Source organism: Macrobrachium nipponense, chromosome 14 (genome assembly GCF_015104395.2).
Source record: "Macrobrachium nipponense isolate FS-2020 chromosome 14, ASM1510439v2, whole genome shotgun sequence".
Lineage (NCBI taxonomy): Eukaryota > Metazoa > Arthropoda > Malacostraca > Decapoda > Palaemonidae > Macrobrachium > Macrobrachium nipponense.
In genome coordinates this window covers 68,513,889-68,531,388 of record NC_087207.1, presented here as the reverse complement: position 1 = coordinate 68,531,388, position 17,500 = coordinate 68,513,889, and the positions used below count along the sequence as shown (strand labels likewise).

Genomic DNA, 17,500 nt, shown 5'->3' with positions numbered 1-17,500 from the left:
CCATCTGGTAGCTTTATCCCTTCAGTTCTTGTTACTTTGCCCTTTTGTATGTTGACTAAGGCACATTTTTCTATTCCAAACTCCATTCTGATGTCCCCAGATACAATCCTTACAGTCTGGATTAGGGTATCTATTTCCTTGATACTCTTACCATACAGCTTGATGTCGTCTATGACTATCAGATGGTTAATTCTATTGACTCTTTTCTTGAGTTGGTACCCAGCATCCATCTTCTGCAGTACTTTTGTCATGGGAATCATGGCTACTACGAAGAGTAGTGGGGACAGTGAGTCGCCCTGGAAGATCCCTCTCCTGATATTAACCTCTGCTAGTCTTATTCCAGAGCTTGTAAGTATTGTATTCCAGTTGCGCATTGTATTTTTGAGGAAACTGATGGTGTTTTCCTCTGCCCCATATATTTTCAGGCATTCTATTAGCCATGTGTGTGGTACCATGTCGAAGGCTTTCTTATAGTCTATCCATGCCATGCTTAGGTTGGTTTTCCATCTCTTACTGTTATTATTATTATTATTATTATTATTATTATTATTATTATTATTATTATTATTATTATTATTATTATTATTATTATTATTATTATTATTCAGAAATCATAAACGTACGTGGAGCGTACCAAACGTGCCATTAACTAGTTTATTCATTTTTCACGAAGAGAATGTATGATATTTTAGCTTACTGGAACATTTATTCCAAATTAACCCAATGAACCGTAAGACTAGCTTCCTTTTTAAACTCTCAAATTAGACCGTGTGTTGTTTTACAGTGAGCGTTTATTTTTATTTATATTTTTTACTCTATGTATTCGTTCACGGACTCATCTCTAAAATCCAGGGAAAGTAAAGAGCAGAGGTTAATAGGCTTTCTATTTTTCAGGGTTTTTTTTATTTCAGTTCATAGGTCCCCATGTCAAAAATACAACAGTTCAACGATTAAATTAGGGATTTTTTTTCAGTAGAGACCGAGTTTATTATGGAAGCAAGCTTTATTATTGATCATAAGACGCTCACAGGATATAACACACACACGCACACGTACACACACACACACACACATATATATATATATATATATATATATATATATATATATATATATATATATGTGTGTGTGTGTGTGTATATATATCAATATATATATATATATATATATATATATATATATATATATATATATATATATATATATATATATATCCTTATTCAAAACTCTAAGCAAACTTCACAGTTGATCTGAACATATATATACTTATATATATATATATATATATATATATATATAGATATATATATATATATATATATATATATATGTATATTATATATATATATATATATATATATATAGATTAGTATCATTCAAAAATCTCAAGTAAACTCCCTCCTCGCAGAAAAAGATAAAAGAGAGAGTGAGAAATATGAAATTCAAAAAAAGTTGTAGGAAGAGGAGAATTATATTAGTCAGGCATAGGTTACACACTTTGCCAAAAAAAAAAGAAAAAAAGAAGGTAGCGAAAAAGAAATGGGCATTTGGAGGAATCATTCACTTTCTGTTGCGTCTTATTCTTCAAACGAAAGGGAAACAGAATAGAAAAGAGAGAATAGAATTTTTCTCTGGTTACAGAGGTCAGTGGGACTTTTGTTCAAATTTACCATGGTATCCATGTGTAGCCCGGCCACGAAAAAACAAAAAAATAAGGAAAAAGACTGAGACTTATCCACGAAGAAAGCGATGAAAATGCCTTTTGAAAAAATGGAAGGTTATGAGAATCAGGGAAAACTGAAGTAGAAAGAGAGATCCGAAGCTTGGCTTTATTGGGGGAAATATAGCAAGCTATCATGACCTGAAGATTATTTATTTCCACGAAATAATTAATGGAAAAACAAGACCTCCTTCATACATACAGCTTTCATTCTTTTTTATTTTGATTTTCTGTAATTTGTTAAAAAAAATTAAATCATTTTATGCATAAATGACACCCCACTATAGCAGGTTCACTTACGGTAGATTCTTGGGTGAGCCCTGTGCCTGCGAGACGTTTGTTTGGCTGCCGTTGATTGGCTGGGAGCTGCCTACCTTCCGGTACCAGCCAATCAGCGGCCGCCAAACAAATGACATAGATCATTCAGACCCTTGAGTTTTATTCACTTATAGTTCTTTGTGACACGATGCAAATGTGATGGTGCAACGCAACTGATAATTGATTTAACAGAATAACGCTTCATAGGAATGTATAGGACTAATAAGATCTTGAGTGCTTCAGTGACTGCTACCTTTCCGTCCGCTCTAAACAAAGCAGAATATAACGAAGGATCGAGTCTCTTAACTCTCGTCTTTACCACCGGTTGCTTTATACTCGTATAGCATCAGTTGACGTATACCTACCAGGGGCAGCTTCCGGATGCAATCCCAAGGGAAAACTAGAACGCGTTAGGCACGCTCTTTTAAATCCTATTGTGCCCCAATTGACGGTAAAATAAAGCAATTTCATCGTTATGGCACCTAGTTGAGGATAGAAGGTTGCAACAGCGATAGGGCACACGCACACACACACACACACGCATATATATATATATATATATATATATATGTGTGTGTGTGTGTGTGTGTGTGTGTGTGTGTGTGTGTGTATAAGTCATGGTTTGGTGCCATGGCAATGGACTGATTGATACTAGGGGGGTGCCATTTATACATAAAATAATTTATAATTGTTTTTCCAAAAATTATAGAAAATCAAAATAAAAACATATGATAGCTGTATGTATGAAGGAAGTCTTGCTTTTTTATTAATATATATATATATATTTTTTTTCTTTCTTTTTTTCTTTTTTTAACCAGTCCCTTTCTACCATAGGCGCTTCAATAATGCCTTCTCGTCAGTGTTTTTAAAACGTTTATAGAGTCCTAAGTTTTATGTAAAAATGTTTGCAAATAACCTCGGTTATCTCAATACAGCAACCACATACTGCGATTATAACTTTGTTAGCTAAATAGTCTATCTTTGTCTTAGCAAGTTTGATTATTATAAGTTTAACAATCGTAGCCTCACTATATGCTAAAGTAGATATGCCTTCATCTTGAGTGTTTCTGATTCAGCTGGTTACTTTTAATATTTTTTTATATTTTAATATTATAAGATGAATGTTTAAATGCTAAAAACTGACCAACAAACAAATATCTTTTATTCTATTTTTTACCCTGTTTAAAACCCTTCGTCAAACTTCGCGTTGTTAAAACACTCTTTTTGACATAGAGTCAGAAAGGCTTTCTTAACAAAGCGGAGAGTCACACGACAGACAGAAAGACAGATGAATGAATGAAAGAGTGATTGAATAAATCAAAGACGGGTTTCACCCAACTGATATTTTGTGCAACACCCGGTGGCCACACTTCTCTCCTTGCATATTGTTTCTTCGAGGTTATGACGGTTGAAACAAACTGGCTTTTGTGTTCGGCAGCGAACGCGTTTTCTATTTCGTCCGTCAAAGTTTCCTTTTGACGACTGACGCAACTCAGTTAGCACTGGATTTCCTGGTTGCTCTTTAGACTGACGTAAACAGAGGCCTTTTAAAGGTAGCATGAGACGGTGAATAGCGAAAGTATTTAGTTCTGTGCGATTGCATCAAGATGTATAAATGTTTGAATTTCCGATGAAGACTACGTGAAATATTGGATTTCTCATCAAATTCCCAGAAAATCTGCAAGTATATCAATCTATGTGAAATATAATCTTTACAAAAACATAATTGTAAGATCTCTAAAGTAATGGGTTTCACATAAAATATCCTTAAAACATTATAAATTATGTCAAGATATATGAAATACTTGACTGTATTAATACATTTAATAATATGCAAAAATTGATCGATTTCATGTAAAATCCTCTTTTAACATCTCAAAATATTTCAATGCATAAACAATATTAGAATCTGAATTGAAAACATTTAAGTTTTATAAAATGATAGGATTGTTACTAAAGCCCATGGAACATTTGAAATTTTATCAAAATAAATCAAATATTAGTAAAATCCGATTTATAAACTTTAAGACGTATGCAAAGGTAGATCTCATATACAAGGCCCTGAAAACATCTGGAGTTATGTCAAGATATATGAAAGTTAATCTGTATTTATTTTTTTTTTTTAAAGCCTGAAGATATACAGAATTATTAAGTGTGGTAAGGAACAAAGAGAAGAAGAGGTCTAGCGTGGACCTCTGGATTTGGAATAGCCAACTAGCGTACCGTTATGAATTAAATGCCTGAAGACAAGGATGTTTGTGTAAAGATTTGTAAAATGTTAGAGCTTACAATAAAACAAATCTTTTAGATATATTTAGTGATAAAATTTGAAGCTTTGTAAGTGGTGACTTTGCAGATATTTAAAGTTACACGAAGGCATTATAATTATGATTTTAGAATTACTCTTCTATATGAAATAAAAGATTTATTGTTAAAATCCTCGTGAAATCGTACATAAATATACGTATGAAATATGAGATTTTATACCAAGACTTGACTTTCGTGCAGTAATGGGATTCTAGTTTAAAAGTGCCCGAGGACACGAATCTCAGTACTACAAAGAACTGCAAAATGATAATATTCAAGTATAACTTTTTCAGGTAATATGAAAATATAATTTCATGTTGAGTAATCCTCAGGCTATTGAATATATATATATATATATATATATATATATATATATATATATATATATATATATATGAATATATATATGTATATATATATATATATATATATATATGTGTGTGGTGTGTGTGTGTGTGTGTGTGTGTGTGTGTGTATGTAGATGGATCGATAGATTATAGTCATATATATATATATATATATATATATATATAGATATATATATATATATGATTATTATATATACATTTCTTTTTAAAATACCTACAGCTATAATATTCCGCATAACGAACCATAATGATAACAAATTATGCAATGAAATATTTAGTATACTTTTGTTAAAAACGAAAACATTAAAATTATCTCAAAAGTTCCTTGATATAAAAGTTCTCCAAAGAAGAATGAATAACAACCAATGCCACACTCATCTTTTATCTACTGAAGGGAGGATGAGATCCTTGAGCAAAAAACTAACCCCCTCCCTAACCTTCACCTCCGTCGTGCAGGTTTCCGTGACGTCATTCTGTTCAATCAATCAAGCAGGTGTTTCAGGGTTACTGATTATATATATATATATATATATATATATATATATATATATATATATATATATATATATATATATATATTACACGAGTGTATCTTTACAAGTGTGTCATGAAAAGAAATACACAGCAAGTCATGCACATCCATAAAGTACACACAGACACAAGCACCGACGAGGCACAAGCAAACGCAGACAAGCACCAGCCCGCCCTGTAATTAACTTCCGAATATTTGTGATATAAAATAAACCCGGGAACACGGGAAAGCTAATTCGCTGTGAAATGCAACCTGCAGGCTTACAGCAGGTGGAAAAGGTTTTTGCTCTTAATTCATGCATAAATTCACGGTTCGGTTTGTTCCTTTCGGGACGGGGGGCCAAAAATGAATTTATTCATTTGGCCCCGTCTGAATTCATCCCCGAAATGGCGAGGAAACGATGTCATGAATTCTCTCTCTCTCTCTCACTCGCGTCTTGTCTGTCTGTCTGTCTGTCTGTTGGGTTGTCTTCCAGAAAGGTTTAGGGAATTTGCAATTTCAGCATTTTCTGATTGTTTATAATATTGAGGTTATGTATATATCTATATATATATATACATATATATACCTATGATCATATATATATATATATATATATACTATATATATATATATATATATATATATATATATATATATATACTACAGATATAATGGTGTGATTTAGTTCTTTAGGATTCAAAAACAAAAGGGACACCCTATTGAAATAAATCATATATTTGTGTAATACATTCTACATACATACATACATCATATATATGTATATATATATATATATATATATATATATTATATAATATTACAATATATATATATATATATATATATATATATATATAGTATGTGTATATATGTGTGTGTGTTTGTGTGTGTGCGTGCGTGTTTTAAGATAAATATGAATTCCAGTCACGAAACATTACCAGTAAATATGCATAAACTCCAAATTTACTCCAGTAATTCTAAGTAATTCTACTTAGGTACACGTATAAAATATGAGAATTTATGTTCAAAGCATTAAACTATATTAAACAATAACTTCTTGTTCTAACTTGCCTGGAGACACGAAACTTAATAGAAAGAAAATTACAGTTAAAATTTAAGCATCTTCAGGTAATATTAAAGAATAGATTGGTACTTTCAGGAAGGTTTAGGTTAGGAGGGTAAATTTAAGTTAGGTTGCATCGCATTTACCTAATTTGCATTCTAACGTATTTACATATCAAGCCAAATTATCTCCTCTCGCCTAACATGTATAAATGTACGAATCCTCAAACGTTAAAAAGGAACTGGTGCTTTACATTAAAAAGAAAAAATAATTCTTTTAAAGAAGGAAAAGAAACAGGAAAAAACCATAGAGTTAAAGGGAATATTCCGCTCTATTGTTTCATTCATTTCCATCCGTATATTATTTTCTGGCGGAGCATTTTGTCCCTATAAGATAAAAATGCCCGAATTTTTCTCGCTCTAATGAAAATTGAAAACCAAGAACTCTTGAAAATATGATAACGCGTAGCCTGAATTAAATCCTTTTTGCATTACAGGAAAATCATTAACAGTTTAGAATGGTGTGCCCCAGTAATTATGTTTGTATACATAGTCATTCCTCGGTACGAGAAAGTAGTCAAAATGTTTGGTGATTTTAAAGAGATGTCGAACGACATATCTGTACATCAGCTAAGCTTCGTCAAAACACTAAGAAGCCGGGAATTTTTTATCACAAAAAGTAATTACTGTGAAGTATTTGTATTCCGCATTTAAACCCAAGTGGGACATTTCGTTCAGTGTCTTAAATACAAATCTGATCTACTTTGGAATGCCTGTCGGAATATGTCGCTCAGTTTTTAGAACCCATGGGTGCATACAAGTCCCAGATCCTTTTACAGTGTTTTAGAGACGCAATCAAACCGAAGAACACTTTGTAAAGAAACATTAGAGAAACATGCATCGGGGTCATCCAAATGCTTTAGGTGATGACGAAGCATTTTTCGACCATAGAAAATTCCCCATATTCATTTGTGTGTTTGTTGGCAAGACAGTTCCAGAATTGATTAACGGAACTTGGTGAAACTTTACCGAATTGTTTATCTATTCAGTGAATAGAGGAACAGAAGACGTGAACAATTCTTCAGGAAGCCAACTCATGCAGAGTAAATCAAACTAGGTTAATCCGTTTTCGAGACTTCATGCTAACACGAGAGATGATAAGACATTATTGTTAAATTTCCTCATGCTCGGGATATTGATGGCCCTGAGCAAGATAATAAAAAGAGCGGGAGGGGTTTCTTAGGTATTGGAGTAGTGTCTAAGCAGTGAGTCATAACGAGACCTGAATTGTACGTAAATGTTTTTTTTTTTTTTTTTTTTTTTTTTTTTTTTTTTTTTTTTTTTTTTTTTGTGTACCCGGTATAATACTTGTACTGCTTTGTACCCGAATCAGGTCTCTAATCTCTCTCTCTCTCTCCCTCTCTCTCTCTCATCTCTCTCTCTCTCTCTATATATATATATATATCTATATATATATATATATATACATATATTTATATCTTGCACCCAATACATAATACATTTTTATTTCTATATCCGTTATAGACCTTTGACTTTTCATTTATGTCCGATGCAGGACCTTTTAATATTTCATATCCGATCAATGTCACCCTTCTTTATATCCGATATGAGCTTTCAGCTTTATGGCCTCACACTTCTTGTATGTAATAAGGCTCTCATTTCATTATAGCCATGAGAGAAAGTCCGTTCACATATTACAATATGTAGCGCAAAGCAAACTTTCACTCTTTCATGTATCACAAAATTCTTTCGCTTATTATATCCGGTAGAAGCCTTTCACTTTATTATATATATATATATATATATATATATATATATATATATATATATATCTATATATATAAATATACATATACATATACATATATATGCATGTATATATATATATATATATATATATTATATAATATATATATATATATATATCCCATACACGTTTCCAGCTATATTACTAACCTTCAGCTTTCGGATGTAACCTCCGTTAAAACCTTGCATGGACCTAATTAACGAGATTCAACAATAAATCAAAGTCACTTTCGAAGAAAATCTGACGGCGTGACTACTAGTTTGAAGTCCCAACTGACGAAGCGATTCTGTATTTATAAGGGGCCGTAGTAAAGGTGCTCTGTATCTGTATTTAACTAAGTCAGATTCTCCCATTTCTAGCAGTGACGAAATCTGAGTCTTTGCAAAGATTGGCGACAGTTATAAATGGATAATGGCAGAAAATAACCTATACATTTTTTTATTGCAAACGAATAGTTGTTGTTATTATTATTATTATTAATCTACCCGCCTGAGGCAAACACTGACCAATGAAAATATTATTATTATTATTGCAGATATTGTGGGAGAAAGACAGACGCATCAGGTTTGCAGAGATATCCCCTTCTCCTCTGTCTACGCAGAGATGTCCCCTTGTCCTCTGTCTACGGAGAGATGTCCCCTTACCCTCTGTCTACGCAGAGATGTCCCCTTGTCCTCTGTCTACGCAGAGATATCCCCTTGTCCTCTGTCTACTCAGAGATGTCCCCTTGTCCTCTGTCTACGCAGAGATGTCCCCTTGTCCTCTGTCTACGCAGAGATGTCCCCTTACCCTGTTCGTCTATTCGCCAGAATGACCATTTTTCCTCGTATTACGCCAGAGAGTCCCCTTGTCCTCTGTCTACGCAGAGATGTCCCCTTACCTGTGTCTACGCAGAGATGACCCCTTTTCCTCTGTCTACGCAGAGATGTCCCCTTGTCCTCTGTCTACGCAGATATGTCCCCTTGTCCTCTGTCCACGCAGATATGTCCCCTTGTCCTCTGTCTAAGCGAATTTGTTCCCATTTGAATTCTGATAATCTGTCTACAAATAGGCCCCTGGTGTTTCATGAAATGGAAATTTCGTGAAGAGATGTAAGTTTCGACGATAATACAGTTACTTTGTTAAAATTCTGGTATATTATATTTTCGCTGCAAAATTGCATTGATCACAAGTTGCCCCAGGCATAAGAGACAGAGGAAGCAGTAATAAAGCAAGCAACATCCTACCGTGAGGTATTTTTATAAACCATGCTGGCGATATTCTTGATTTAAGCCGTATAAGCGTATTCGCCAACTAAGAAGCCAAGCACCAGCGATAGAACAAACAGCTGCTTGAATTCTCTCTCTCTCTCTCTCTCTCTCTCTCTCTCTCTCTCTCTCTCTCTGCAAGTTTGCGCAACAAAAAACCCAGGATCACCAAGACTCTTCCGCAGCTGACTCCTGTAATTACGGGTGAGGCCTTGATTAATGTCCTCTTTTATTATTATGACCTCTACAGCAGACGCTTCTTACCCTTCTTTTTTTTCTCTCTCTCTTCTTTTTCTTCTTCGTCTTCTTGTTTTTAGTGAAGTTCCCCGTGCGTCAAGTATGTGGCGCACTTCGAAAGGACGTCACAATGAGTATCGCCTTCAATATTGTTTCTCGTTTCATTTTAATTCAGCAGTACGCATCGCTTTCAATAATGTTTCTCGTTTCATTTTAATTCAGCAGTACACAAAGCTTTCAATAATGTTTCTCGTTTCATTTTAATTCAGTATACGCATCGCTTTCAATATTGTTTCTCGTTTCATTCTAATTCAGCAGTACGCAAAGCTTTCAATATGTTTCTCTTTTCATTTTAATTCAGCAGTACGCGTCGCTTCAATACTGGTTCTCGTTTCATTTTATTTCAGCAGGAAGTTGTAAGGGAGAAGGGAATATGTAGGGAGAGAGAGAGCTAGAAATCCGAGGTTCGACAGGAAGAAGGGATCACAATAAATGGCAAACAAGAAGAAAACAATGAATGGGATAAAAAGCCAACATATAAAAATTAATTATATATAATTATCAATTACATACATACTATACTCAACTTAGGCATTAAATGGTGAATAAGAGACAAGAAGTACATTCGTTGCTGGTGTTCCAAGCAGGGGTCTTCAAATGATTTGAAAATCGAACCACTCTTGCAGTAGGACATGAGAATGGTGAATGGCATCTAATCATGAAGGTCAAGCCGAAGATCAAGAACACTGAACATTTATCAGGAGAGGAATAGCCTATCCAGGAGGAGAATGTACGACGTAGCTGGGCTTCAATGTACGTTATGCTATTTCATATATCCTTTTGAGCACTGTCCAAATAATCAGTCTAGGCACATGTCCATATCAGTCTAGGCACTGTCCATTATTTTCAGCATGACTTGGGCGTGAATTATTTACATGAGAAACAAAACCTCGCTTGACTAGGGTCCCACACCTGTCAATACGGCTGAAAAGACACGAAAAAGAAGCAATTACCCAACTGTGGCACTTTAAACTATAATTAATGTTAAAACAAATTTTTTCACTGCACTGATGGTTGATTTTACAATTCTTACGTTTGTTGTATTGCTCAAAAGCAGACTGGTTGAAGTAGAAAAACCACCACACGAAGTAGACTTTTTGAATAAAGAAAACCCAAGGAATCAAGAAATAACAAAATTCCAATGATTCTAAAATGCCCTGCCCTCTAGCAACTAGAGTTATATACTAAATTTTATTTTAGAAGAAAATTTCTAAATTTCCTTTACATACCCCCGCACTAAGACAAATATAAGTAATTATATTTATATTCAAATTCTATTAAAGATTCTCATTATACCCAGCATCTACTTAAGAAATCAGCAAAGATATTGTCTATTCCCTTAATATACACTACAGTATATTTATATTGCTGTAAATATAGTGACCAACGTAACAATCTCCCATTCTTGCCTTTAAAATGTTCAAGGTAAGACAAAGGTCTGTGGTCACATTCAACAATGAATTGTTTACCGACAAGGTAATATTCAAATTTCTTAATGGCAAAAACCAAACTTAAACATTCCTTTTCAATAACTGAATAATTTAGTTCGGATTTATTTAATTTTCTTCCAGCATAGGTTATTGGATGGGGAACGTTATTCCAATACTGCAGTAAAACAGCTCCAATGCAATTCTTGGAGGCGTCACTGCGAACAACAAAAGTTTTTGTTATGTCAGGTAATCTTAAAACTAGATCAGATTCAAAATAATGCTTCAGGGTGTCAAACTGCCGTTTAAGGTCAATAGATAACTCAAATTTATCGGGCTGGTTTTTCTTTAGTAAATTTGAGAGGTCAGAAGTAATAGATGAAATATTAGGGATAAATCTTTGATAAAAATTGCAAGTACCTAAAAAGGACTGAAGTTCTTTCTTGCACTTAGGATAATTAATTTCCATGATTTTACTGCACTTATCTGGATCTGGATAAATACAATTCTTAGAAATCTTAAAACCTAAGTAGGTTATGGAAGGTAAACCAAAACGACATTTCGATGGCTTAGCAGTTAAACCATGTATCTCAAGTGAAGTTAATACATTATTCAAAATCTGAAGATGTTCTGGCCAGTCCTTTGAGAAAATAAGTATGTTATCAAAGTATATACTTATTCCCTTGACACCCTCAAAAACTCTTCTCATAAGTCTGATATACGAAGCACAAGCAGTGGATAACCCAAAAGGCATCCTAGTGAATTGCATCAATCCTTTAGAGGCCTGGAAAGCAGTATATTGACGGCTATTCGGATGCAAAACAATCTGGTAGTAAGCTTTGGTAATATCTATTTCTGAAAAGTAAATGGCACCTGTAAACTTAAAGAAATCTTTATCAATTAGTGGCATTGGCTCACAATCAAAGACAGTTATTGAATTCAATGCACGGAAATCTAGTGCTAACCTATAAGTCTCATCAGGTTTCTTAATCATGACAACCGGATTACAATAAGGGGAATCAGAAGGTTCTATGATACCTAGCTTAAGTAAATTATCAACTTCAGATTCAAATTCCTTACTCAAATGGACAGGAACAGGGTAAAGCCTTGATTTTAGAGGTTCATTAGTCTTAAGTCTAATTGTATGCATAACCGTAGAAGTACAGCCAGGGATATCTGAGAAAATCTTTCCAAATTTACTTAAAATTACTTTTAATTCTGTAATCATTGGACTAGTTAAAGATTCACCAAGTTGGTAAAGATCTTTAGAAGTTTCAGAACCTACTGTTGGTAGTTCTGTATCAGAAGAATCTTCAACAATACAAAAGTTAACCATCACATTAGATGAAGTAACCTCTTCTATTACTTCTCTAGATGATAAACCATCAAAAGTATTCAAGCAAAACATAGATCTTCTAACATACTTCTTTAAAAGATTAACATGGAAAACTTTAGCTTTTCCTTTAACATCCAAAACATAATCTACTTTATTTAATTTTTCTTAGAACTTTGTAAGGACCTTGCCAAGCTAATAACAGCTTGTTATACGTATCCGGCAGCATTACTAGAACTTCATCACCTGTAACAAAAGATCTATTAGAACTATGAGCATCAAAGTAAGTTTTATATTGTTTCATAGCAACTTTTGTATTTTCTGCTGCAATTTGAGCAGTCTCTTCTAGTCTCGAACGAAGATCAAGAAGAAATTGGTAGCAAGTTTGCGTATCATCCGAAATCTTTCCATTTGACCACAATTCATGCAATATGCCCAATGGACCTCTAGCTTGGCGCCCATATAAAAGTTCAAATGGAGAGAAACCGCTAGTGTCTGTAGGAATCTCTCTCATTGCAAAAAGAGCACAAGGAAGATACCTATCCCATTCTTTAGGTCTAAGATAGCATAACTTCTTTAAAATAGATTTTAGGATGGAGTGCTGTCTCTCTATTTTTCCGTTAGCCATCGGATGGTACGGAGTGGTAAACACAGGTTTTATACCAATCAGCTCATACACCTTACCCATCAAGTCTGAAGTGAATTGAGCCCCTCTGTCGGAAACAATGACTTTAGGAATTCCTACCCTAGAGAAGATGGTCACTAGTGCCTCTGCTATATCTATAGAAGTTATATTTTTTAGGGGGACTGCTTCTGGAAAGGAAGTAGCATAATCTACAAGTGTTAATAAATAAGAGCAACCTGAAGATGCTCTTGGCTTTATAGGCCCAACGATATCCACTGCTACTTTCTCAAAAGGTACGGAAATCACAGGCATTTTAACTAGTTCTGCCTTTTTTAGCCTACCCTTTGAAGCAAACCTCTGACATACATCACAACTCCTACAAAAGTCATAAATGTCAACAGTCATGCCTGGCCAGAAGTAAAGTGAAGAAATTTTCTGATAAGTTTTTCTATGAGAAAAATGGCCTGAGAAGGGAGACTCATGAGCTACTTCTAAGACTATATTCCTAAGCTGGTTAGGTACGACTAGAAAAGACTTGCCCACAAGTTGACTATTAGTCGAGTCTAAGATTCTCTTTAATAAAATGTTATGGTCATATTCAAAAGTGTACTTATGATTTTTACGAGTGAAAACTGTACCCTCCTTAGCATGATCCCTAATATCCTTCAAAGTAGCACACACTTCTTGATATTTCACAAAATCACTGTTATTAACATTTAAATCTTTTACAGCAGGTAGTAATAAAGGATGTACAGGAATTCTTTTAAGATTCCTTACTAGACTTAGATCTGGTGACTACAGATACTGAATCGAACTTTTCTCTCACAGCATGGAAAGTATCTTTAGAATCTGGCATAGTAGCTCCTTCAACATTACCAATCATGACCGAACAACAATCAATAGGTGCAACTACTACATCTGTCCACCCCTTAAAAAATTGACAATCAAGAAACGCTCTAGTAACAGGAAAATCATTCTTTCGCCCTAGGTAATCAGAAACTGTACATTTAGGTAGTTTATCAGGTTGGATATTTGGAAAAATTTTGTCTGACACCATGATGCAAGTACAACCTGTATCTCTCAAAATTGTAGAAACATTAAGTCCATTAACTTTACCTGCACAGAAGGGGCCAAGATTACGATCATTACCTGTTAAACACCTCTTAATTACCTCCTCTGCTTTGGGAGACTTGGGACAATTTTTAGCATAATGTCCACGGTCACCACAAGTGAAGCAAATTGGATTCTTCATTTGAATTTTATCTTTAGTTTGAATGAAGGTAGCTTTAGTTTCTGGTTTTTGTTCAATTTGGACTTTCTTACTCGAAGATTTATTGCTATTTTTGTCTCTAGTTCTGTTAGGATAGCAATCATGAGCTCCACAATATAAATCAGCCTTTCTTGCCAATTCTGTAGCATTAGTAAAACCTTGTTCCATAAGGAATAACCTAATATATTTAGGAATGGCAGACATAAATTGGTCGGTTACAATGAAATCTCTCAGACTGTCATAATTCTTGTCAATTTTAGCACTATCTATCCAAAAGTCAAAGAGGCGGTAAAGGTTAGTCAGATACTGCATAAAATTTTCATCTTTAAATTTAGCATACCTAAATTCTCTACGATACTGTTCTGTAGTTTTACGAAATGCTTTCAAAATAGCATCTTTTAATTTATCATAATCCTTGCAAACTTCATCAGGTAAAGTAGAGTAAACATTAAGTGCATCACCCGAAAATAAAAGAGCTAACCTAGGTGCCCATAATTCCTTAGGCCATCCACTCAGCTTTGCTAAATTTTCAAACCTTATCAGATAAGCTGTAATGTCTTCACCACTTTCATACAGTTTCAATTTAGGAATAGCAACGGAGAAACTATCCTGAGCATTAATAGACTGTGGACTAACACTATGGAGGCTACTTAACTTTTTATTTTCTAATTCAAGTCTTTCATATTCTAGTTTCCTGTCCTCCTCTTCTTTCCTACTGTTTCTATCTAATAATCTATCCTCCCTTTCACGTTTCTCCTTTTCTTTCCTCTCTTCTCGTTCTATCCTTTTATTTTCTATGCTCAGTCTTTCCTTAAATTTGGTATCAGCAAAATTCATTAATTCCTGGCCACTCAACTGCAACTCTTTACCTATATTAATCCAAAACTCAAAAGTTAACTCACTCAGGGAACTAGCCATGTTAAATAATGGTGAAAAAAAAATTGTATAAGAAAAAAAATATTACGATTATAATTAAGACTCACGCCAAATCTCAATCTATTCACTCATCTACACTAAAGCACTGATTATTCAGATAGAACTACCACCTAAATTCAGTAAAAGATAAGTTCATTCTTATCCACAGTTTAAAGCTTCGAGGGATTAGCTTACACCAAGACAAATACAAGAAAATATCTAACAGTATCTATCCTATAATTGACTAATACAGCTCCACTAACCTCACTCAGGTAAGGGGTATATCTTACCTAACCTAACAGGAAATCCTCGGCAAACAGCACTAGTACTAGGGAACCTGGGATACGTGAACCCGCCAGAACTCTGAAAGCCTATTCCACTTCACAAGTACCTATACTCGTGAGAACACACAAACAAAATTCCAAATCATAACCAAAAATAAGTGCTATACTTAAGTGCCCAAATTGGATAATATATGTTCTATTTCAGTCTTGTTTATGCCAAACAATGTTTCCCCATGAATGCCAACATGTAATCCCGGGTCTGGGCACCAAATGTAAGGGAGAAGGGAATATGTAGGGAGAGAGAGAGCTAGAAATCCGAGGTTCGACAGGAAGAAGGGATCACAATAAATGGCAAACAAGAAGAAAACAATGAATGGGATAAAAAGCCAACATATAAAAATTAATTATATATAATTATCAATTACATACATACTATACTCAACTTAGGCATTAAATGGTGAATAAGAGACAAGAAGTACATTCGTTGCTGGTGTTCCAAGCAGGGGTCTTCAAATGATTTGAAAATCGAACCACTCTTGCAGTAGGACATGAGAATGGTGAATGGCATCTAATCATGAAGGTCAAGCCGAAGATCAAGAACACTGAACATTTATCAGGAGAGGAATAGCCTATCCAGGAGGAGAATGTACGACGTAGCTGGGCTTCAATGTACGTTATGCTATTTCATATATCCTTTTGAGCACTGTCCAAATATCAGTCTAGGCACTGTCCATTATTTTCAGCATGACTTGGGCGTGAATTATTTACATGAGAAACAAAACCTCGCTTGACTAGGGTCCCACACCTGTCAATACGGCTGAAAAGACACGAAAAAGAAGCAATTACCCAACTGTGGCACTTTAAACTATAATTAATGTTAAAACAAATTTTTTCACTGCACTGATGGTTGATTTTACAATTCTTACGTTTGTTGTATTGCTCAAAAGCAGACTGGTTGAAGTAGAAAAACCACCACACGAAGTAGACTTTTTGAATAAAGAAAACCCAAGGAATCAAGAAATAACAAAATTCCAATGATTCTAAAATGCCCTGCCCTCTAGCAACTAGAGTTATATACTAAATTTTATTTTAGAAGAAAATTTCTAAATTTCCTTTACAGAAGTACCACTTTCAAACTTTCAATATTGTTTCTCGTTCATTTTACTTCAGCAGTACGCATCGCTTTCATATTGTTTCTCGTTTTATTTTATTTTAGCAGAAAGTACCACTTTCAATATTGTTTCTCGTTTCCTTTTACTTCAGCAGTGCGCACCGCTTTAAATATTGTTTCACGTTTCTTTTTAATTGAGCAGTACGCACCGCTTTCAATATTGTTTCTCGTTTCATTTTAATTCAGCAGTACGCGTCGCTTTCATATTGTTTCTCATTTTATTTTATTTTAGCAGAAAGTACCACTTTCAATATTGTTTCTCGTTTTATTTTATTTCATCAGTAAGCATCGCTTCGAGTATTGTTTTTTGTCTCAGCTTAATTTCCTCTTCTTTCCATTGTTGAGTTTAGGAAGCCTCACGCACGTTCTCAGTTTTCGAGCTATTTTTTTTTCCCCAAGCAAGATTTCTATACGAGAGATCATGACATTTCCATATTTTATCATCGCTTCATTCTTTTTATCGCTTTATGTAATAATGTCAAGAACATTCCTTTGCTTTTTCTCTGGTCTTAGTGAAAGTTTGTTCAAGATTATTTGAGCAGCTTCTGAGAACATTTTTATTCTTCTATTCATACGTCTTCTAACAAAAGAAAACATAAAAAACCTATTTTTTCTTTTCAATGACATTTTGCACTCATTCAGTTATCGAACGAGAGCAAATTAATATAGAGAGATGTTGTTACCATCTCTCAGCGTCCTTTTGGTACATATCTGTTTGGCAGAACTGAATTCGATTCGCAAATTGAGTTCATCGAGAGTTCATGGTGTACCTATCTCCAGATCTCTTCTCGGGATATCTCTTATTCATGGCACT

The 17,500-nt window shown here is 34.2% G+C and overlaps 1 protein-coding gene across 1 annotated transcript; it reads right to left on the bottom strand.

The window, feature by feature from the left end:
• Window positions 1-13,809: 13,809 nt before the first annotated feature.
• On the bottom strand, window positions 13,810-15,234 carry LOC135226265 (uncharacterized). The gene has a single exon (XM_064265704.1). It carries the CDS (start codon window positions 15,232-15,234, stop codon window positions 13,810-13,812), a length of 1,425 nt encoding a protein of 474 aa, XP_064121774.1.
• Window positions 15,235-17,500: the final 2,266 nt, after the last annotated feature.